This window comes from Sitophilus oryzae, unplaced genomic scaffold (genome assembly GCF_002938485.1).
Source record: "Sitophilus oryzae breed Bouriz unplaced genomic scaffold, Soryzae_2.0 scaffold_1060_pilon_pilon, whole genome shotgun sequence".
Lineage (NCBI taxonomy): Eukaryota > Metazoa > Arthropoda > Insecta > Coleoptera > Curculionidae > Sitophilus > Sitophilus oryzae.
In genome coordinates this window covers 992,343-1,016,557 of record NW_022145683.1, presented here as the reverse complement: position 1 = coordinate 1,016,557, position 24,215 = coordinate 992,343, and the positions used below count along the sequence as shown (strand labels likewise).

The 24,215-nt window shown below is 31.5% G+C and overlaps 1 protein-coding gene across 1 annotated transcript; it reads right to left on the bottom strand.

The window, feature by feature from the left end:
* Nucleotides 1-1,818: 1,818 nt before the first annotated feature.
* Nucleotides 1,819-17,504, bottom strand: LOC115877537 (sphingomyelin phosphodiesterase-like). Its single transcript, XM_030893775.1, has 9 exons — nt 17,396-17,504; nt 16,751-17,031; nt 16,043-16,201; nt 13,553-13,771; nt 11,181-11,356; nt 6,984-7,175; nt 6,757-6,927; nt 4,127-4,301; nt 1,819-2,201 (listed from the first exon to the last, which is right to left on the bottom strand). The coding sequence occupies exons 1-9, from the start codon at nt 17,466-17,468 to the stop codon at nt 1,887-1,889; spliced, it is 1,761 nt and encodes a 586-aa protein (XP_030749635.1). The 5' UTR covers nt 17,469-17,504; the 3' UTR covers nt 1,819-1,886.
* Between the last annotated feature and the right edge of the window lie 6,711 nt (nt 17,505-24,215).

Genomic DNA, 24,215 nt, shown 5'->3' with positions numbered 1-24,215 from the left:
AAATAAATAAAGGAAAAAAATATATGTTTCAGTTTTCTTTTAAATTATTAAAATTATAAGAAGTGTCCTGAAATCAAAACTAGGTACTTACTATAGTTGGTCTGTACTTACTTTATTATAAAAATCGTAAACTTAAATCATACAGGGTGTTCAAAGTTCGATATCAAACTTTCTAAACTGTAAAATAATTTTCTTTGTTTTTTTAAATGGAACACCCTGTATATTATTTTTTATTAAATGGAGAAATAAAAAACAAATATTTTTTGTATTTAAAGTATGTCAAAATCTTTAAGGGTTACGGAGATATTCGTGGTATTATGATTGCTTTATCGGTAAAATACCAGGGAAAAATCATTTTAGTTGGATTTGATAAAATATTAAAAATATTACCAATATTACTGTAGAAAATGCCATATAATATGTAATATAATACCGCGAATATATCTGCGAAATCGTTAAAAATTTGAAAATGCTTTAAATACAAAAAATGTCTATTTTTTAATTCTCCATCTGATAAACAAATAATATACAGGGTGTTCCATAAAAAAAATAAGAAAAATGACTTAAACACTGACTTGTATGTTTTAAGATCACGACATTTACAGCAAAGTAAGTTCAGACTATTTATAGTAAACACCTACTAGTATAGTTTCGATTCGAAGACATTTCTTATATCGGGTTCGTCTCAAAAGTGGCTCACCTCTATAACTTTTTTATTCTTTTGATAAAAGATCGAGATTTGGTATATTAATAAATGACATAAATCAGGATTGATCGACGTATTCAATTTTTTTTCTGTCACTTCCAGTTTCACCGGAAATGGCTACAACCTTTGATTTTTAAATGAAACCACCGACATTTTTTTATTTTATTCGATAGATAATGACACTCTGATTAGAAATGACATATCATATGTCAACTTTTGACATTTTCAAATAGGTTTTATTTGAAATTGCAACATACGATTCATAACGACAATTTGACTCGAAATACCAAGTGTGTGGTATCAAATTATTCGTAAAAAATGCTTTTTCCAAATATGCTAATGAGCCACCCTCGTTCCACTTGAAAAAATTCAGATATGATTAAAAATACGATCTGGGCATCTTTTAACCGGCCAGGACAAAATATGAATAACATTAGACGATCAACTCTATTTTTCCACGGCTCCTTGATTAAAAATTAGTGTTTTAACACATCCATGGCACTCTAGATTGAAATTTAAAATTAAATTTTGTTTTAAGCAAAAATGTCAAAAGTTGATATATGATATGTCATTCTATTCTGAATGTTAATTTCTATCGAATAAAGTAAAAAAATACCGAGGGTGCCATTTAAAAATCAAAAGTTGTAGTCATTTCCAGTGAAACAGGAAGTGACCAAAAAGAATTGAATACGTCAATCAATCCTAATTTATGTCATATACTAACATACCAAATCTCGTTTTTTTATCTGGTAACATAAAAAAGTTATAGGGGTGAGCCACTTTTGAGACGCACCCGGTATTTTTAATAATTTTTTAACACAGGCTGAAAGATATATATTTTTTATTTATTTATTAATATCTCTGAAACTATCGCAACATATTTACTAATATCTTAGGATTATGTAAAGTGATGTGAAGGGAAGCCAAAAATGCAATAATATACAGAGAGTTCTATTAAAAAAAATCATCCCGAGCCACTCACATTTTTTTGAACCACTTTATCATAACGTCAAATTATTATCGCTTTTAATTCCTCAGTCGTTTTTGACGCCGTTTTTTTTATCGTACAGTATTTTATAAATATTTATTGTAGTTTTAACAAAAAAAAAAACTTCATTCAATGCTTTTATTTAAAATAATAACCTCATATTTTTCAAGAACACCTTTTAATTTTTTTATCTTAACAATTCAAACTTTCCGAAGCTTCCACAGCTGTAATCTGACAGATTAACGTCTTCTTACAACTACTGTCGCATGTTCCGGCTAAATAACTGTCACCTTCTCTACCTCTCAACTTGTAGTACTCCTCAACTAAGGCGTTATCTGAATTGTTTAGGGTCAGTCTATCGTAGAGTCCCTTCAAGTTTGGCAAACTCAAGTCCTCCAACTCGTATTTTTCTTTGAAAGAATATAATTCGAACCACCTTGGAGAAACTTGGCTGTTTTCGTTTGCTTCTGTCAAGTTGTAGATGTACTGGTGAAAATCTGATACGACCTAAAACAAAACGTAAGAAAGTTTCACCTAGTCGTTCAGTATACAGGGTGGTCCGAAGAGTATTCGGAAAACTTATCCTGTACATAAAAATAAATAAAATAGTTTAGTATAAATGTATGTCCTAAAATGCTTCGTTTTGAAGATACAGGGTGTAGAAGTTTCATTTTTATTTCGATTTTTTCGTCGATTTCTAATTGGTGTCTGGGAATTTTTTGACATTGGAAATTTAATTTTGACGTCAATATGACTATCACACAATTAATAAAATTAACATAAAATTAATAAATTATTTATTTAATCTAATTTATTATTAAATTTAATTAAAATTTATATTACTGTTCCAGGGCTATTTACATCAAATTCATAAAGAAAATATTGATATTTAAGATAATTACAAAAGATCTGTTTTTTAAAAGTTATAACATCCTGTAACTTTAAAGCTATGTATTTTCGCACCCATGTTTTTAGTATTTTTTTCATATTTTTTGATGAGGAATCACTTAATACATATTTAACGCTTTGATCAACTGATCATTTGATTATTAATCATTAACTATTGACATTAAATTTTAAAGGTTGCTATTAAACTTGGATTAAGGTAAATTAATAAAATTGCGTTTATCTCATCAAGGAGATCGAAATCGACAAACTATGAAGATACAACTTTTAATCGGCATTAAACGGCCTACACAACTTTGCTAACAAGAGAAAAAGTCAGTGGCCTACAAGGTTTTTTTAGAAAAATATTCCAGTAATAATCCATATGCACGTCCCTGATGAATATGTCGACACTTTTTTAGCATTAAAATATGTTTTAACCTACATGCGGTTAAAACACATTTTAACCCCCTGTAGCTACGAAACGAAGCAGAATCGGATCTTTGTTGATATAAAAAATAAATTTAATTTTTACATAAGGAATCTCCCCACGAGAGATGGCACATGTTTATTTAAACACTCTGTATAATATTACAATTGAATAATGACCTTTTTACCATGACAAGAAAACAAGAAAATACTGTAAATAGTAAAATTATTCATATACAGGTTGTTTTAACTGGTTAGGAAGTTACTTATAGGGGAACAGAATGGTAACATTGCCTATTGAGAAAGCATGCACTTATAGGGTTTTTTGCCGATTCGTCCCAAGAACAGTTAACCTAATAGGATTGCTCATTCAGCCAAAAGTGTCCGCCAGGTGCATGCGAAAACTACTCGCTTTGTGACGTCATTGTAGCCCTTGTCATGATTATTAGTCCTTATCCGGCAACCAATAATATACACACGTGCATTATTGGTTACCGAATGCAAAACGTTCATTATTTAGTTTATTTATTAACCTTATATGTATGCAGTAAAGAAAAGTAACTGTATAAATCGTATTAAATACACGGATAATGCATTTTTAAGAACAACAAGTCCCATCATCACCTTTTGCAAGCATTCTTTTTAGAGCACTTCCATATTTTGCTTTAAAATAATTAATAAACAAAATCTTGGGCACTTAGTAAGCACTTTGTCACCAATCCACAACATAAAATGAATGTATTTACACACTCTATAACTCTAAAAACTTTAAAGACACCTTTTTCACATTTAAAATTGACAAAATAATTAACTCAAAATTTCTCAGCTGTTATTTTTATAAGTTTACCATAGGCAACTAAAAATACACACTATCATAACAAGGCCACGAAGGCTTTGACAAGGGCTACAATGACGTCACAACTGTCAGCTGAAGCGCGGGAAGAGGCGAACGTACGTCTTATGAGGATGAGCAATCCTATTAGTTTACCGTTCTTGGATTCGTCCCGTCGCGTAGTCTATCGACGAGCGGGCCGAGGTTGCCATATTTCAACCATAAAGCTCTTGCCGCGAGTAATAAACAAATTAACAACCTGTATATTCTATTGGATATTACTTACTAATTCTCGGCTATCAACCTCGTATATCCTGTAGTTCGGGTTGACTCCAACAAAAGTGGTAAAACTGGCACCGTTGTAAGCTACGTGGACAGCTTCACTATTATTGTTTATAAATAACCTGAACTCGTCCGCATGTATATGTCCATTAAACTCACTAACTATAGTCTGGGAAAACCTGAAAATATGTGTAAGTTGCATCACTCTGTTTTGATCCAATATACAGGGTGAGTAAAAATTAAATAAGTGCAAATATTTTCAGGGCTAAATTAGGAGTGATGACGTACCTATTCAATTCTTTTCGGCCACTTCCTGTTTCTCCGGAAATTACTACAACTTTTGATTTTTAAATGCCACCCTCGGTATTTTTTTACTTTATTTAATAGAAAATGACACTCTGAATATAATGACATATCATGTCAATTTTTGACATTTTTGCTTAAAACAAAATTGTATTTAAAATTTCAATCTAGAGTGCCATGGCTGTGTTAAAAACACTAATTTTTAATCAAAGAGCCTGGAAAAATAGATTTGATCGTCTAGTGTTTTTAGTGTCTGGTCCTGGCCGGTTAAAAGATGCACAAATCGTATTTTTAATCATATCACAACTTTTTCAAATGGAACGATGGTAGCTCATTAGCATATTTAGAAAAAAACCTTTTTTTACGAATAATTTGGTATCACACACTTACTCAACCACACACATATTCGAAAATGTCAAGGGTTGACATATGTCATTCTATTCAGTGTTATTTTTTATCGAATAAAGTAACAAAATACTGAGTGTGCCATTTAAAAATCAAAAGTTGTAAAGTGACCAAAAACAATTGAATACGTTAATCAATCCAAATTTATGTCATATACTAATATACCAAATCTCGATTTTTTATCTGAAAAAGTAAAAAAGTTATAGGGGTTGAGACGCACTTTTGAGACGCACCCGCTATACCAGCCCTAAAATATTTGCACTGATTTAAGGCTCACCCTTTATATTAAAGATAAAGTTGGTAAGGAGAATGAGTTTCCATACGTTGCGATTTAACTTTGATGAATATTTTTAGTTACGATGTCACAAATCTACTAAACCGACATTGTTCGAAAGTACTCATATTTATCTGGTAAATTTTTGCCTTTTCGTCGGACAGAGTGTAGTTCATGCTAATTATATATCATCATCATCATCATGAACCAGCCTCTAAAGTCCACTGCTGGACGTAGGCCTCCCTCGTTTGCTTCCATAACTCCCTATCTTGAGCTATTTGCATCCAGTTACTGTAGATACGCCTTAAGTCGTCATGCCATCTGGTTGGAGGACGGCCTCTGCTATTATTGAAAGCATCATGTCTTGGTCTCCATTCTATTATTTTCTTCGTCCATTGGTCATTGTTCGGTCTTGCAATGTGCCCTGCCCAATTCCATTTTAAAGTAGTTATTTTCTCTAAGGCATACATGACTTTTGTTCTGTCTCCCCCGTACTTCGATATTCGGTACTTTGTCTCTCAGAGATAGCCCCAATATTGATTTTTCCGTTGCTCTTTGTGTTATTCTGATGTTGCTTACTGTTTTCTTGGTTAATGTTAGGGTCTCCGTACTAATGTTAGAAGAGGTAGTATGCATTGATTGAATACCATAGGCATATCTCGTATTCAATCAATGCGAAAGTGTGTAGGTTAGGTTAGGTTAGGTTGCTGGTGTTTTGGGTCATGTTTGATCCCTCACTCGGCGGCCTTGGGCCCATTGCGATACCCCTGTTATTAGGTTCGTTCCAACCGGACCGAGAACCGATCCTGGGACGGTAATTTCTAGTCGCCCACTTATTGTTTGAAAAGTTTGATCGTTTGTCAAGATTAACAAATGAATTGACTGATAGGAAATTACCGTTCTAGGACGGTTCTCTCGTCTGGTTGGAACAAACATATTGTTGTACCAAACCTTCCTCTCATTCTTTCTTTGCGTTAAAGCACTTCCAGCTCAACAAAGTTCCCGATGTCGCTGATGTTGGCTTCTGCTGCTTCCTCTAGTCCCTCCAAAAAACCTTGCCCTAAGGTTTTAAAGCATCTGTATTCCAGTGCCGGACAGTGGCACAGCAGGTTGGTGCTCTATGGTTTCTTCTTCCTCTCCGCATTCTCCGCAGTAGTCGTCGTTGGAAACTTTCCATCTCACGAGGTTTACTCTCGTGGAACAGTTTCCAGTGACGAGACCTACAATTATGCGTACTAGATCCTTTTTCCGCGAAAGTTTGTATGTAACTATTGAAATGCTCAAAGTTTTCTCTTCAACTAAAAAGGGTTAATTCAATTCTGATGTCATTTGTAACGTATGCAGTACAAATCTTATTATTAGGCAAAAGGGTATATTTAACACTTTTTCATCGGTTTTTAACTACCCCTTTAAAGTAAAGTCTGACTATCAGAGAAAATATCGTCAGACGACATCCAAACAATGACAGAAAATTACAATTTATCTGTAAATTAAAATGACAGACAACAACTCTGACTGTCAGGTATTCTTCGAGAGAAACTTGACATGTCTAAATAGATTCATTATTAACAACTTTCATTATCAACTTATGTTTCAACGAAAGCTCACTTATTCGGATTTCCAAAAACTTGTAGGAAAACCCCAGATATTACCTTAAAATTATCTGTTTCAATTGATTACCCCACTGCCTGTGACAGGTTGTTTCTCCCTGAGGGATATGCGATAAAAGATGGACTTTTTCACCATTTTTTTCGGCTTCATACAAAACTTCCACTAACCAACTCAGTTGTCCGTAAGGGTCTACATCATCATAACTCAACCACCTAAAATATTCAAACCTCTTTAATACTTACGATAAACAGATCTGGTACTCACTGACAAGTTTCCTAAATAACAAACGTTGCTGTTGATGGTAACTATTCTAAATCCAGGCTTCACGAGAACTGTGTAAAATCCACCTTGTTTTATGGTTGATTGAGTGGTATTTGGTAACCAGCGAGACCATTCATCTGAAACCAGATCCAAAACCCACTGGGAACTGACGTTGTCAGATACTTCTGTTGGCGCATAACTATAACGAAATATACAAGGTGTTTGAAAAATTCATGTCCCAATTTGAGGGGATGATTTTTCATAAAAAAATTGGCGCCGGGAGGCACGTATAGCCGCCCATACTAAAATATGTTAATATCTCGAAAACTGCGACTTTGACTGATTTTGATGTTATTACAAACTAGGTTTTTCCCGCGACTACTTTCGCGTTACACCTCGAATAGTCCATGCATTGATTTAAATGAATTACTTGGTATATAGAGCTAGTGAGCCTTACAAATGCCCTATTTAAACTATGTTTTTAAGAGTTTTAGAGCTACTCGTATTTAATATGAAAGTTATCAATTGTCGATTTTCTGGGTATTATACAGGGCAGGTCTTGAATAAGTGCAAATATTTTCAGGGTTGGTAGATCTCGATAAAAAACCATATTTTCTCTTTACCGTTTTTCAAATAACTCCAAAATAACTGTGTTATTTTACTTTAAAAATTTCTAAAAAAAAACTATTTTTTGCTTAAATTTTGAGAACCCTGCAGCTTTTGGGGTTTTTCTGTCTTGTAAATTTAATCTACTCCCTATCTATGTTGCCATGTTATCAAGAAATTATGGTTTTTAACTAAAAACTAAAAAAAATCCAAAAAGTTTTTCAAAAAATTCCAAATTTTCAAAAAAAATTTTACGAATAAACTCATAATCGTGTTTCTGGGGTCAAATATATCTACTACTGCTAAGAATAATTGCACTTATTTAAGACTCGCTCGACAAAAAACCGATATTGTTATTTTTGACTTATTACATATTTTTTACTTAAAATTTATAAAAAGCCGTCAATATTCCAATTTTAAGAGCATTTTTATTCTCTTTAAATATTATTAGGTACTTAAGAAAATTCGAAAATTTAAAAACCGTTTTATATTTTTTCATCGCCTGTATATGACTTTATGACACACTTTGTATACCATAAATAAAACTTTTGATTAGAGCCGTCTGAAATAAAAAATCTTAATAATTCTAGAAGTTATCGAAATCAAAGTATTTCAAAGAAGTTCAATTTTGGCCACAAAATGTTTTTGAAATCTTGCTTTTTTTAACACTTTTTTTTCAATTTCTAACTACTTCCTTTGACTGAAACTAATTATGTATGGTTGAATAGAGGGTGGATGGCGATCTTCCAGGGCGGTTTTTTATTTCTTATTTATATATATAGATTATTTTCGAAATCGAACCAAAGTCAATTTCAAAGAAATTTTGCAAAATCTGAAAAAATAAAATCTCTCCAAAATAATAAATAGTGAAATGATTATTTACCCTCTATAGATAGAACCCCCACCTATGGTCCCATATAAACTGTATTACTAAAATAAATAGTTTTGAAATATGAAGTTTTCAAATGAATATTTGAAATTTTCAATAGTCGCTTTACTTAGTATACTCCCCTGATATATTTTTTTTTATTTTTCATCTCTTTTTTTGGTTTATGAAGAGCACTAATACTCTATTTATAGTTATTTTTTATTCCAAGGATAATTGAAGAAGAAATATTTCGTTTATATTATTGATGTGTCACTAAATAAACCCTTGTATAAAATTTTATACTGCTAGATGTTATAGTAATGCATTTTCGTACAGCAAACTTTCATTCCCTATTCTACTCCCTAAGATTATAAATTTCATAAAATCGCTTTATCCAAATAATTAACTCATGCCTTTTAAATGATCCTTTGTGCCAATTTTTATGTGTATAATCCAGAGGTCACCAGGTTTTATATAAATTTTTACTAACTTTACCCATTTGGCGACAGAGAGGGAAGAGTGGAAGAGATTGGGGGAGACCTATGTCCAACGATGGACCGAAGAGGCTGGATAGATAGACCCATTTGGTTGGTGAATTTCAAAAATCTCTTCTAATTCTTTTTGTAGGATTTCATTCTTCTAAACCACATAGTAAAGAATTTTCATACAACAAATTGTTCCGACATAATTTTACTCTCTAAGAGGATGAATTTCCTAAAATCGATTTGTGTAGCTAATTCACTAATGTCGTTTAAACGAACCTTTGTTCTAATATGTATGTATCTAAAGCTGGCTGTATGAACTGATCCCTAAAATATCTAAAAACTTGATATATAATCTAACTGACAAACCACTGACAATGACAAATAATTTATTTCTGGAGGTATTGCGTGTAGGTGTTTTCAGGTATGTTTTAATATTTAGTCGATTTACACAAAGAAATAGCCATTCCACAATTTAAAATTACTTCATAACAAATCTACACATATATACCTTTCATTTAAAAAAAGAATCATCAAGATTGGTAAAGCAGTTTCGGCGGGATGGATGTAACAAAAAAACCCTGTGAGCTTTTATATATGTATGGATTTTGTTGCAAATATTATTCCTAATCTTAATTTGACAACCGCGTTTCGCTAGCTACTGTAATTTTGGAGTTACGATTTTTTAAAATTTTTAACCCCCTCCCATACCCCATACAACCCCCCACCCCACCAAAAAATAATGGCCAGATTCTCGGGTGCCACAGTATTTTTGTGCCAAATTTAGTTAAAATCGGTTTAGCGGTTTTTGAGTTATCGTGTTACAGACAACGAAATGTTGGCAACTTAACATTTCGTTGGTTACAGACGGACAGACAGACAGATAGACAGACAGACGCCATGAAAATATTTTGTGTTTAGGTCATTTATGACCCAAGTAACTCATTTTGCGTGAAATTAAAAAAACTTTTTTTTTGCCGATCCTAATAGCCTACCATACCTATTGGGATGGTCGGCTAAAAAGCATGTACGCCGCTGATTTTTTTCTCTTGTTAACGAAATAGTGTAAGAATATTAATGTCGATTAAGATTTGTCTCTTGATATTTTGTCGTTCGGCCTCCTTGATGAGATAAACACTATATTATTAATTTGACCTCGATCCAAGTCGAAAAGCAACCTTTAAAAAAAATTATATCATTAACTTGCGAAAGTTTTAAATAAGTATTCATTGATTCCTCATCATAAAGTATGAAAAAAAGTCCCAATAAACATGGGTATGGAAATGCATACTTTTAGAGTTACAGGATGTTAAAACTTTAAAATTATGTTTTTTGTAATTATCTTAAATACTATTATTTTTTTATTTGAAATTGCTCTATGTTGGACTAATAGTAATAATAACTAATAGTAATATTATTTAATAATAAATTAAGTAAAATATGTAATTTATTTATTTTATTTTAATTTTATTAATTGTGATTAATAAAATTTCGTTTATCTCATCAATGAGGCCGATTTCGACAAAATATCAAGAGATAACTTTTAAATTGCATTAAATGGCCTATACAATTTTGATATCAAAAGAAAAAAGCCAGTGGCGCACATGTTTTTTTTTAAATATTCTAGTGACAACCCATATGCACGTCCCTGAATTTATCGACACTTTTTTAGCATTAAAACATGTAGCAATTATAGTAACTTTTACCCTCAACATTTCATTCGAATCACTAAAAGTACTTAAAAGAAAATTTTAATAAATTGAAGGATTATTAAGACTTTAACACCCTGTAGCAACGAATCAAAGCAGAATCGGATCTATGTTGTTATGAAAAACAAATCTTATTTTTACATGAGGAATCTCCCTACGAGCGATGACATATGTTTTTTGAAACACCCTGTCTCAAGATACAACTTTTAATCGGCTTTATTTTGTAGGATATCAAAGAGATCATCCCTACGAGAGATGGCAGATGTTTTTTGAAAAACCCTGTAAATATTTGATGTGTGCGGTCAAAATCAAACTCTAAATAAACAAAGGGTGTGTTTACATTTGGCTTGTATATGTTGGGTCAATACAAGTCAATTATATGGTTTGAAAAGGAAAGCAGAAAAGGGATAAAAAGTTTGGTACCTATATATGTACTTTAAAAATATACCACTAAGATCAGAGAAATAAGTAAAAATAGAGACATTAACTTCCATCTCCTCTAGGTTTATTTATTTCTATGACAATGTTTGATAACTTACTAATCGTATGGATGCGCTTCGTGATTACCCAGAACCGGATATACGGTAGTATTTGGAAATGCCTCAGCAAGAAGCTGTAAGAATAGAGTGATTGCTTCGATGTTGCTCTCTTTTGACGTTTCCCATGATCTGTGGCTCACTATATCTCCAGTAAAGTAAACCATATCAATATCTTGCTAAAAGCACTCTTGTTAATATTCAATTCAAAAACAAATAAAACACCGCTAAATAAAAAGACTATAGGAAAAGAGTGTATCTGTATATCACTGGAATTCAAGTCGTGGCACAATGTCTTTCCGGATTTATACGTTGTGCATTTTACCAATAAAATTATAAATTATGAATACAGTTGAGGGTTTAGAACTTTCGGAGTTACAACAGCAAGATAAAAACATTCAAATTTACCACAATCTTTTATTATAATTAATTTTAAAATAAATTCATTTTTCTAAAATCAATTATAAACGTTAATAGTTTAAATTAACCAAACAAATTTCAAATTTCGGACAATTAGGTGCGTATGAAAGCGTACAAATAAATAAATGTAAAGATAATATGAACTCTAGTTCATATTATTATCTTTACAATGAATTCTAGTTCTTTGTTCCTATTACTCTAGTCTCTGTAATTAATTGTTGGGCTCGGTTGGTTTAAATCACTTAGCTAGTTTTGTCACGTTTGGTGGTACCAACGGAGCGTCTATACAGGGTGCTACAAATTCGAGGTACGAGCACTGGTATCTCGGAAACCGTAATAGATACGAACATGGTTAAATTGGGGCAAAGTTGCTCCTTGGCATGTTCACCAAGATGCCATCAAAAAAGTTTTGGAAATTTCAAGGATTGCTGAATTTTTTGGAAAAAACGGATTTTTTTGAAAATCAATTTTATTTTTTCTTGTCGTTACTTTTTAGAAAATCAAAAAATTAATTACACATTCTCATAACCACTTTATTAGGGCTATCTGATGGTATTTCTAGATTTTCAAATTAGCTGATAATTTGTGAGATACAGAGGCCAACTTATTTTTTTTAAATACGAACCTGCATTGAGTACAATAATACGCCACACTTGATACTTTTTTCTTGTTTGGGATACCTTAACAATAAAAAAACTATTTAATTGTTATTTAAAATAATTTCAAGTCCGACTCTGGTTTTTTAATTTATTTAATCTGATTATATTCAGCACAACAATATTGATCAGCGCTAATTAACATTGAGTAAGGAAAAACACGTCAATTGAAAGATTCAAATAATTAATATCCAGGTCAGCAATTTAAAGTTATCTATTATTTTTAACTTTTTTTATTGTGAATTTGAAATCCCAGTGTACGATCTAATATGCATAATATTAATCGTAGTTATTATAAATAAATCAACTTCTACAAACTAGTTTCTAATGCTCTTCATGTTCGAAAGGGTTACCACCCTCCATAATGCACACATTTATTTTTCATTCAGTCTCATTTATAGCTCTTTGAACATATCTTTTTATACTTCCGAATGCATTTTGTACCCTTTAATTGTTTTTTATTACTCGTTTATTGTTTTTGTACTCTTAATGTTGAAATGTATTGATTTCAAATGTCCGAAACAATTTTTATTGATTTTCTTTATTCAATGTTAATTAGCGCTGATCAATATTGTTGTGCTGCATATAATCAGATTAAATAAATTAAAAAAGTAGAGTAGGATTTGAAATTATTTTAAATAACAATTAAATATTTTTTTTATTGTTTTACCCAAAACAAAAAAAAGTACCAAGTATGGCATATCATTGTATTCAGGAGACCGAGGTCTTTCAAAACCTGAAATAAAAAATGCAGGTCCGTATTTACAAAAATTAAGTGGCCTCTGTATCTCACAAATTATAAGCTAATTTGAAAATCTAAAAATACCATCAGATAGCCCTAATAAAGTTGCTATGAGAATGTGTAATTAGTTTTTTAATTTTCTAAAAAATAACGACAGGCAAAAATAAAATTGATTTTCAAAAAAATCCGTTTTTTCCAAAAAACTCAGCAATCCTTGAAATTTCCAAAACTTTTTTGATGGCATCTTGGTGAACATCCTAAAGCGCAACTTTGCCCCAATTTAACCAAGTTCGTTCTATTACGGTTACCGAGATACCAATGCTCGTACCTCGAATTTGTAGCACCCTGTATAAACGCTCAATTTGTAGATATTAGTTTAGCTTTAATCATCTGCTGTTGATGCTTACATAGTCAGAGAAACGCGCGTCCAGTGCAAAAGTAAATTGTTTTGGTGAATTGTAGTGAATTAGTGTATTATTTTGCTTAAAATGGCTGCCCGTGACATATATATTAGACTCTCTCCTAAGTCTTTTTATTCAATAAAAGCTATATCTTACATGATTTTCTTTAACCCGTGATAGTAAATCTTTTATAGAATGCAATGGTGTATCGCACACCCTGTAGTCTCCCCAATATCCTGCAGCATCTTCAGGATTAGCTGGAGTACCACCGTCACAACACAGCGGTTCGCTACATTTGGCATCACTACCTGAAGTGTACAGTGGATCGTAGTGTACATCGGTTATATGCAGGATTTTCAGGTCGGTAGAGTCATCCTTGGAGAAGATTAAAACAAAATATCAGGAATATAATAGTTATTTATGTATCAAAGGAATTATATGTATACAGGGTGGTCTAAATTGTATTCCGGAAACTTCGGCAGCATATTCTGTAGATAAAAATAAGTAAAAAAGTTCGTATAAATGTATGTCCGAAAATGCTTAGTTTCGGAGATACACGGTGTAGAAGTTTCATTTTTATTTCGAATTTTTCCAAATAATTTCTAAAGTAACGTCAATATTTAGATGAAAATTGGTGTCTGGGAGTTTTTTGACATGGGAAATTTGATTTTGATGTCAATATGACTCCTATTTGTAGGGGGCGCCACCTACATGTGTTTTAGCTGTTTTGAAGAGTAATAACTTTTCGCCGGTATCTGCATAAAACTACTGAGTGAAAAAATATACATTTCCGTAATTTTTTACGTAAAAAATGTCTCTTGGTAAAAATCGCTACCAGCAACCGTTCTCAAGATATTTAAAGTGGAAATAGTCAATACATGTCATTATTGATAAAAATAAACATGTCGAGTAGTTAGTTGACTGAAATTATAAATTTGGGAACTTTTTATTTTTTTAAATTAATCATAAATTTTTCTGCGGAAAAACGATGATAAAACAGTTTCTGTTGAACTTTCTGCACAAAAACATTTCAAATTTATGATTTCAGTATAATAACTATTTAATCAACATGTTTAATTTATGTCAGTGACGATAGGTATTGATAATTTCGATTCCAAATATCTCGAGAATCATTACTCGTAGTAAAAATATATATACAAGGCTCGTAGCGATTTTTACCAAGAGACCTTTTCTACTTAAAAAAACGTCGTAAATGTGTATTTTTCTAATCAGTAGTTTTATAAAGGAACGGACGCAAAATTATTACTTTTCAAAACAGTTATAAAATATGTAAGTAGCGCCCTCTACGTAAGTAGGAGTCATCTTGACATCAAAATCAAATTTCTCATGTCAAAAAACTCCCAAGCACCAATTTTCATCCAAATATTGACGTTACTTCAGAAATTATTTGGAAAAAAATCGAAATAAGATGATATTTTTATACCCTGTATCTCTGAAACTAAGCATTTTAGGACATACATTTATACGAACTTTTTTACTTATTTTTATCTGCAGAATATGCTGCCGAAGTTTTCGGAATACAATTCGGACCACCCTGTATATTTTATATATAAAATCGAGGTTGTTAATACTTCCATATTAAATAATTTTCATGGTACATGAATAATTTTATTTCTTACTGAATTTAGTATACTTTATCCCATTTTAAAACGACCACCTGTTGCATTCATTAATCTTCCGGTATATTTGTATTACCGCTGCTGGTAGAAACTTTGTTTGTTGCCAGGTTACTATTGTATTAAATGACTGTTTATAAAATGACGGTTGTTGCCAATCGAGTACAGTTTTTTTTGCCAAAAAACGGTTTTCGGAAGAATTCGGCATACGTTCGAGTAAGTTTCCATTAAAATCGAGGAAATATTAAAAAAAGCTGAAGAAGCACGATAAGCGTTACTTCCACCTAATAGTGAATCCATTTGCCAAAATGAATATAAAAAATACAGTGGCTTGGACAGAAAAATATTGTAGCAGAGGATGTCCATTGTAAATTTATTAAATACCTACATTATTAAAATAGTTAGATAAGTGTCATTTTCATTTTATATTATTACTCAAAATCTCTATTGTATTTCATGGTTGTTAGCTATACAGTACTGTAGAAATAAGTGCAAGTATTTCAACGGGTAGTATAGTTCAACCTCTGAAACACGCCTATGAGGTCTTTTTCGCGAAAATTTTTTTTTTGAAAATTCGGAATTTTTTGAAAATTTTTTTGGATTTTTTTAGTTTTTAGTTAAAAAACATAATTTCTTGATAATATGGCAACATAGGAAGTAGATTAAATTTACAAGAAAGAAAATCCAGAAAAGATCCCGTGGTTCTCAAAATTTTAACAAAAAATATTTTTTTTGGGAAATTTTCAAAGTAAAATAGCTCCGTTATTTTGAACTTATTTGAAAAACGATAAAGAGAAAATATGTTTCTTTTATCGAGATCTACCACCCCTTAAAATACTTGCACTTATGTCTGGGACATCCTGTATAAGCAAGGAGGAATGATGTCATCTTAATTCCCGTTAATAATGTCTCGAGGGATTTATGAGTCTATTTATGGTTAGCGTAACCAAAAAGATATAAGCTTATATTAATTCAGTAAGAAATAATAGATTTTTTAAAGACATTATACCTTGACAGTTGATCGTTGTGGAGTTTCAGGTAGAGGAGGTAAAGGTATAGTCCAAGCATTTGCCTGTGGATCAACGCAATGGTAATGTTGAAACCTTGTCCCGCAAAATCTGGTCGAAGTTAGATTTTCTTTGTGGTCTATAATGTATAATATAGCATCCTAAAAACAGGAACCAAATTTACACAGAGATGGAAAAAAACATGTGTTTGTTATGGTTTAAAAAAGTTTTTAGTGTTTTAAACACCATTTTAACTCAAAATTGAGGATTACGTCATAAAATACTCGTATTCTTCACTTATTATATATAGAACTTATATATAGAACTATATAAGAACTATATAGAACTTTATAGAATAGAAATATAAAACTATATAGAACTTCATTAAAATACTCGTATTGAAATCTATTTTAAATTATACTTGTGACATAGAAATTGCAAAACCCCAATATTTTTAAACAAAATGTTTAAAATATAACAACACTGGTTTTGAAAAATGGTTTTTCAAATTGTTATTAGAGATATTCACCCCTTAAAATTTTTGCATGTGTTTCGAAACGCCCTGTATACAATAACGCATCGTATGATCGTATCATACGATGAATAGACATCGTACGTCCATGTACCTCATTTTTGGTAATGGCCACTTTCTGAAGTGTTTTAATCTAAATAGCAATTGAGATTATTTAATCTACACCTCTTGAACTTACAATTTCTATATTAATAAATCCCTTACAAGCTGTGCTTCCTTGGTTTGTATATGTCAGACATAGTTTGTTTAAATACACGATCATATCATCTCTAGATGTTCCGTTTCTTCGGTGATCTATGATGTCACCGAATATCTGTTCACAAGCTTCGCAAAACGAGTCTGACTGTTGTGGATTATCTAGTAGATATGCTATTTCTTGACCAGCTTGAATTAAGCTGTCTGGAATGATTTCCAAAATTCGTAGATCTCCAGATTTTTTAATAACTTCAATAAGTGTTTCTGAAATAAAAATTATGACATTTTCCATAAGATCTAATGCGTTAGAGAGAGGCGGAGAATAGATTTGCGGTTACCAGAAAGTAAAAATGAAAGACGTGTTATTATAAGGTTTGTTCCAACATAACAGAGAACCGTTCTTGGTACTAAATGCGTTCCAATAACGAGAGAATAGTTTAGTAAGCGACAAAAAACACGCGAGGAAAATACTGTATGATCGAAAAAAACGGCGCCAGCGATGGTTATGAAATGAAGATCATTTTATATGTAAATTTATATGGGAAATATCAGCGATCGTCATCTCCCAGCCAAAGTGAACGTTTTTTTTTCGATCATACAGTACTAACAGCTACAGAATTATACAAACCATCTTGTGTTGTACAATAAGCAAGTTGAAAAATAATGCACAAACTAACGAAAACAAAACGTAACTTTGACATTTTTGGGAATACTTGAAGCCAGATCTAAAGGTGAAGTGTTTTTATAGTCTGTTTTAGATAAAATCTATAAAATTAGTATTAGATTAATTATTAAAAGCGATAATTAAAACTGGATAATGGTTATTCATGAATCTAATTTGTAAAGTCATTATTTTGATGAATGATTTATCAGCTGATGGAATCTTACAAAAAATCATCTGCTTCATCGATTTTTCAATTATTTTCAATGTTACGGTGTTGCCACTTCATTTTAAAAGTACAGTAGAACTTCGATAGTTCGGACACATTAATTATCGGAACAGTCATCGCCGAATTAATGAATTAAGGAAGTTACTGGAGGAATATGTTTATAACGTTAATCCATAGCATGAAACAGTTACTTTTATTGTTTTCAACCTAATCTCAAAATTTAAACAAATTTTTATTTAAACCAAAACGCAAAACGCTTTGTAAAACATATTAAAACTTCTTTATGTTCTTATAAGGGTGGCTGCAACGACGTCTCGTAATTCTGCTGTTAAAAAATAACAGCTGGTTTTTACATATAAAAACGAATTGTCTTGTTTTAACAGCAGGATTACGGGAGGTCGTTGCAGCCACCCTAAATCGTGCTTATTGTACCTACATGTACCTATATGCACCCATAAGCTAACTCAATTATTACTTAGGTACTACAATATCCATATTAAGTAACCACGCATTTTAATTATAAATCTATACTAATATATAAAATCCTTAAGTGACTGACATACTGATTAATCACGATCCTGCTCAAACCACTCAACGTAAGAAGCTCAATTTTGGCATACAGGTTGATTCTAGGGTGTAGAGGTTCGATAAGAAGGGATTTTTCGAAATTCCAGTTCCAAGAGGGTGAAACCACCCCTCAAATATTACAATATTTTTTATTTAAAAAACGGTCAAGTTTCCGAAAAAGCGCTTAAACACGTATATTTTATTTTGTTTTTTACATATTTTAAGATTTTTTAAAAATATATACAGGGTGTTTCAAAAAATCTGGTCATTGATTAATCACGATCCTGCTTAAAGCGCTTGACGTAAAAAACTGATTTTTGGAGAACAGATTGACTTTAGGGTGTAGAGGTTCGATAAGAAGGGATTTTTCGAAACTCGAATTCTAAGGGGGTGACACTATCCCTCAAATATTAAAATATTTTTTATTTAAAAACCGGTGAGTTTTTGGGAAAAACTCTTAAACACGTATATTTTATTTTGTTGTTTTACATATTTTAAGATTTTTTATAAATTTATACAGGGTGTTTCATAAAATATGACCATTGACTAATCACGATTCTGCTTAAACTGCTTGACGTTTAAAGCTGATTTTTGGCAAACGGATTGACTGTTGGGTGTAGAGGTTCGATAACTCGAATCTCAAATTCCAAGAGGGTGAAAACGCCACTTAGTCTTTCGGGAAAACGCTTGGACAAGCATAATTTATTTGGTTTTTTTACATATTTTGAAATTTTTAAAAAAATCATACAGAGTGTTCCAAAAAGTTGGGTAATTTCATAACAAGGATTCTACTTAAGCTTATTTTTGGTAAACGGAATTTTCAAATTCCAACGAGATGAAACTACCCCTCAAATATTACCAAGTTATATAATAATATCGCTATATTGTTTTTTCTCATGCTGCCGTAAATGTGAGAAAATTTTATCCAGTTTGTATGTTAATGGAAATTCTTGCTTTGCTTTATCATCACCATTACAAATTATTAATTCGACGCGAACGAAGTCGCTGGTACACGCTAGTACTTACATAAAAATGTCAACAAATGTAAAATTAATTTAATTTGAATTGAATTTATCAATTTGAATTAACTGGTTTTTAAAAAAATGAATGGATTATTTTTCTATACTCACTGCCTCAACAGCTTTCTTTTTTTCTCCTTTCAAAAGCAAAATACATACATACATACCATACATATATAAAAGCAAAATATCTTGCTTAGAAACATCGTTTTCTCCTACCCAGTAAATACTTTTTGATAAAGATTTTACAGCATTGCTAAGTTTTATTTTCAAAACAACATTGTTATCCTCTGTTTCACTTAAGTCGATATTTGTTTTCTTTGTCTCCAGTGCCTAGTATTTTCTCTTCAATTAGTCTCTGCCTTATTATACTCTTCAGTTAAACCAGAAATATATTTTTTTCTCCTTAAGATCATTTTTATTTTGTACATGGTTTGATTTTTTTTATTCATTCTTGGTAGATATGATTTTTTTGTTCTTGGCATGTTACGTATCCTTCTTTGTCAATGCAATTCAATCTTGCATTTCTTCAGATAGAGTTGTTTAGTTGGCTCTCATTTTTAGTCAACATACCGTCGGTGGAGATATATATGTAGAAAATATTTATACTAAAATTAATGTAGGGTGGGAGTAGTTTTTACCTTTCCCGTACTTTTTCTTGATTTTTGTGAAAGCCAAATCTTAAAGCACTTAGCAAAAAATCCAACCCCAAAATCTCATTCAAATCGGAATAACGTTTCTTAAAATATCTGAAAAAATGTGTATTATTTTTTCATTTCATTTGTATATGTGTTTAAATTATTTTTTAAAAGTTTGATGCCCTCTAGCGGACAAACGAAACACTTTTGTATAGAGGTAAATTGGATACTACATTGGACATTAATGATGTAAATAAATTATTAAGTAGTTAGATGGGTGTCCTTTTGTTACTTATAAAAGGTAGGGGTTAGGTTATTGTCTCAGGTCTAGGTTAATGTCTCAAGGGAGATATCACTCTATTTATGGTTGGTGTTACCAAGAAGATATAAGCTTATATTAACTCAGTAAAAAATAAATTGAATCTTTTAACTTAATTAAAGAATGTTTACAATATAAATAAAAATAATGCCATTTTCTTTTAGAATAAAAGTCCAGTAAAAGTAAAGGTTTATTTTCCGTAGTATACATGTATGAATATAGCTTACCCGTCTGATTTTTCTTTGTTTGTCTTGAACTTAATAAAGCAAACAATAACTTGCAAGGGAAAACTACGATAAAAATTCCTGCTGGAGCGACTCGCGATTCCAGCAGCGTATAGATTGTTGAAAAATAAGGTTGTGTTTTCCAGGAAAAATTTCTAGGACATTCTCTGGAAACTGCAGCTTGCGACCGAACGTTCTGGAAATATGATTATTTATTGTACGTTGAGAATTTTCCTCCTGTCGGTATCTATTCGCCCAGTTTCAAGGAAAAACTGGAAAAACTAGAGGAGAGTATTTTCGTATTTTCCGACAATGCAGCGTTGTCTCGGAAAATGTTTGTTTTACCTGGATGCAAACATCGTACACATTGGAATGCATCAATCCAACTAGTCTATTTTTTTAGGTCAAAATAGGTACAGTGCGGATTAATAAAAAAAATAAATCCCTATATAAAATTTTTAAATCAGGATTGATTAAAGTATTCAATAAGTTTCGGTCACTTCCTGTTTCACCGGAAATGACTACAACTTTTGATTTTTAAATGGTACCTTCGGTATTTTTCTACTTTATTTAATAGAAAATTACATTCTGAATAGAATGACATATCATATGTCAACTTTTGACATTTTCGCTTAAAAAATAATATTTTAAATTTCAATCTAGAGACAATAAATGTAACAAAAAAATTGACACGAAATATCAATTATGTGGTACCAAATTCTACCCAGCTACCCTCGTTCCATTTGAAAAAATTGAGATATGACTAAAAATACGATTTGGCCATCTTTTAACCGGCCAAGAAAACACACAAAAAACATTAGTATATGAAATTTATTTTTGCAAGGCAAGAAAGAATTTGCTAAAATTTTCGATAAAAAATGTCTATTTCAATCTTCGTAATAAATAATCGTACTAGGCTATGACAAATACCTTTTACGTTTAGGTCATCATAATAGGAGCCCATTTGCGATAACAAACTTGGGAAATATCTCAAACCACTTTCAATACCGCATCGTTATAACTAATTAAATCTTCAGATTTCCATATTATACCTTCGTTACTCGTACGTAGGCAAATCTCGTTAATATATTTATATAGCTCGGTGCAGTAACCGAATTCTTGCACTTGTACAAACAATAATTCTCTCTATCTGCGGCGACCAGCGGATAGCATGAAATCGCAAGTTAATTGCCAATTTCCAAGCGGCTCTCTCTCCATCTTCTCCCGTTCGACGTCCTCCCCCTCCTCGAACCTCCTCACGCCTCCTGCAGAGCAACTCAATCCATTAAACTAGTCGAAGGAAATCTGGCACGATGGAGTTTAACTCTCTAACGAATTGGGTTTGATGCTGAGTTACGGTATAGGAATGTGCCAAAACGTTACTATTTTTCTCAGTATCGATACTCGATATTTTGAATCAATGTTTTGTAAAAGTTAATATTTTAGAGCTTGTTCGGGCTGTCCTATTTTGGCTGAAATCATACGGTATCTCCGTTATTCGTGAAGATAGAAGGGTGCGGTTTGCACAAATCTTTGCCACTTTTTTTGTGAAACGAAAGATGCCGTAAATAACATTTTCATAGTTTTTTTTTCATTTCACTTCGTTTCTGAGTTACAGGGTCTTTTTGAAAATTTTGCAATTTGGGACACCCTCTGTATCTCTGTTATTGTTAATGGTATCGTAGTCTGTTATTGTACGAAAAGAATATTTTTAAAGATATGAAGTAGAGTTATGTTTTTTTTAAATGGAACGCCCTGTATATTTATAAATTATATGATCTGGCTTGCCATATTGCTATATTTATTTTCACTATTTACTGCAATATTTAAAAAAAATATTAAGAGTATAATCATATTTACTAGTATAGGCCATGATTGCTAATAAAAGAAACTAAAGAATTATTAAAAGTATATATATGTCACTGTAAATGTCCGAAATGCGGTAAAACCTAGGATAAGCGCGCTAAACCTAGGATTTACCAAAAACAAGTGGTAAAAGCTCGAAAACTTCTTTATTTTGCTTCCATTTCGGACTATTATGGACCCAAACATTACGTTACTCGTACTTTTAGATTTACATCTTAGGATTTACCACACCGCATTGGTAAAAGTACGAATTATTTTTCTTATAGCAACAATATCGACAAGTTAAGGATGTCGATATACAAAGACATCTCTGTTTTTGTTTACTTAGGCATTGAAATTTTAACGATTATTGTCTCACGATATCGATTTTAGTAACGTATCAGTCTTATATTTGTTACTCTAAATGTCCGAAACGCGGTAAAACCTAGGATAAGCGCGCTAAACCTAGGATTTACCAAAATCATTAACTAATTAAGTTACCCTGGTTATTTGGGGGTTGTTAATGCATTGGTTAGGTGGTTATTTGGTGGGGTTGGTTGGTTTTTACTACGACTTGCTTATTCGTACTTTTACCAATGCAGTGTGGTAAATTCTAAGATTTACTGTTTGGGTCCGGTAAAAGTCCGAAATGGAAGCAAAATAAATAGTTTTCGGGCTTTTACCACATGTTTTTGGTAAATCCTAGGTTTAGCGCGCTTATCCTAGGTTTTACCGCATTTCGGACATTTACAGTAACATATATATTATACTGCTATCTGTGTCTTGTTTTATTTTGAGAGCAACTAACAAATTCTTTATATATTAATATATTTATATACTTTATATAATAATATTAACTCTCTACTGCTATTTGTAAATCCTGGAAGCTATCGTATCGGAACTTTTAAATATTCATTTAGCTAATTTACGTGAAATATACTTTCAGCAAGATGGAGCTTCCCTTCGAAACTTAACATACAACGAAAATATTAGAATTTTGTTAAATTATTATTTCTGAAATCAATGAATTGGAACCCATATGATGGCCTCCCTGATTCTCGAATTTGTCCGTTCTCGATTTCTGATTTTGTAAATTTTTGAAATATGAAATATATCGTGGCAATTAACACAATATCGAATACCTGGAAATGCTTTAATAATGCAAGCTAATAATTCAAGCTTTTAGATATTTGTAAGCCCAACCCTTTATAATAAATTCCGTTATAAAAGAAGAAAAATATATTCAGAGATTCAGTGGTAACAGTTCAAAAGTAAAATATATCAATTCCAAATAAAATTTTAATATGTGTATGACTATTTTAGTAAATATCATTTTGATTTTTCGTTATTTATCACGGCCTACTAATAAAGAAAATTATATATTTTAAATATTGCAGTAAATAGTGAAAATAAATATAGAGTGATATAAATTTTTGAGAAGCTCATAGCAAGGCAGATCATATAATTTATAAATATACAGGGTGTTCCATTTGAAAAAAAACATAACTTTAGTTCATATTTTCAAAAATATTTTTTCCGTAGAAAAACAGACTATGCCACTGTATTCTACGTAAAAAGTTCTACATGAATCATTCATCAAAATCGTCATCAAAGAAATTTGCAAAATTTTCGAAAAGACCCTGTAGCTCAGAAACGAAGAGAGCTATACAAATTTTAAATATCGATATTATTTGTAAACAAATATGGCACATTTCTAATACGGAAATCTGGAAATCAATTATTAAGTCTCCTGTACCTTACTAGCGTACTGTCTCGGATAATATCTCGTTATGATTAGAAGGTTTAGTCAGATGCAAAATAATACATCTGAGGATCATCTCGAATTGTTGGGCTGTATTAACGTTTGATGGCTGATTGCATCGTTCAAATTTATAATACAGAAAAAATAATGATGAAATTTAATTATCCATGGCTTGTATGGCGAG

Coding starts and splice junctions, on each gene's coding strand:
- LOC115877537 (XM_030893775.1), bottom strand. CDS start 17,468: ATGTCAAAGTTACGTTTTGTTTTCGTTAGTTTGTGCATTATTTTTCAA. Junction 17,032..17,395: donor TTATTGTACAACACAAGATG/GTTTGTATAATT, acceptor TTTTTATTTCAG/AAACACTTATTGAAGTTATT. Junction 2,202..4,126: donor AGGTTGATAGCCGAGAATTA/GTAAGTAATATC, acceptor GTTTTGTTTTAG/GTCGTATCAGATTTTCACCA.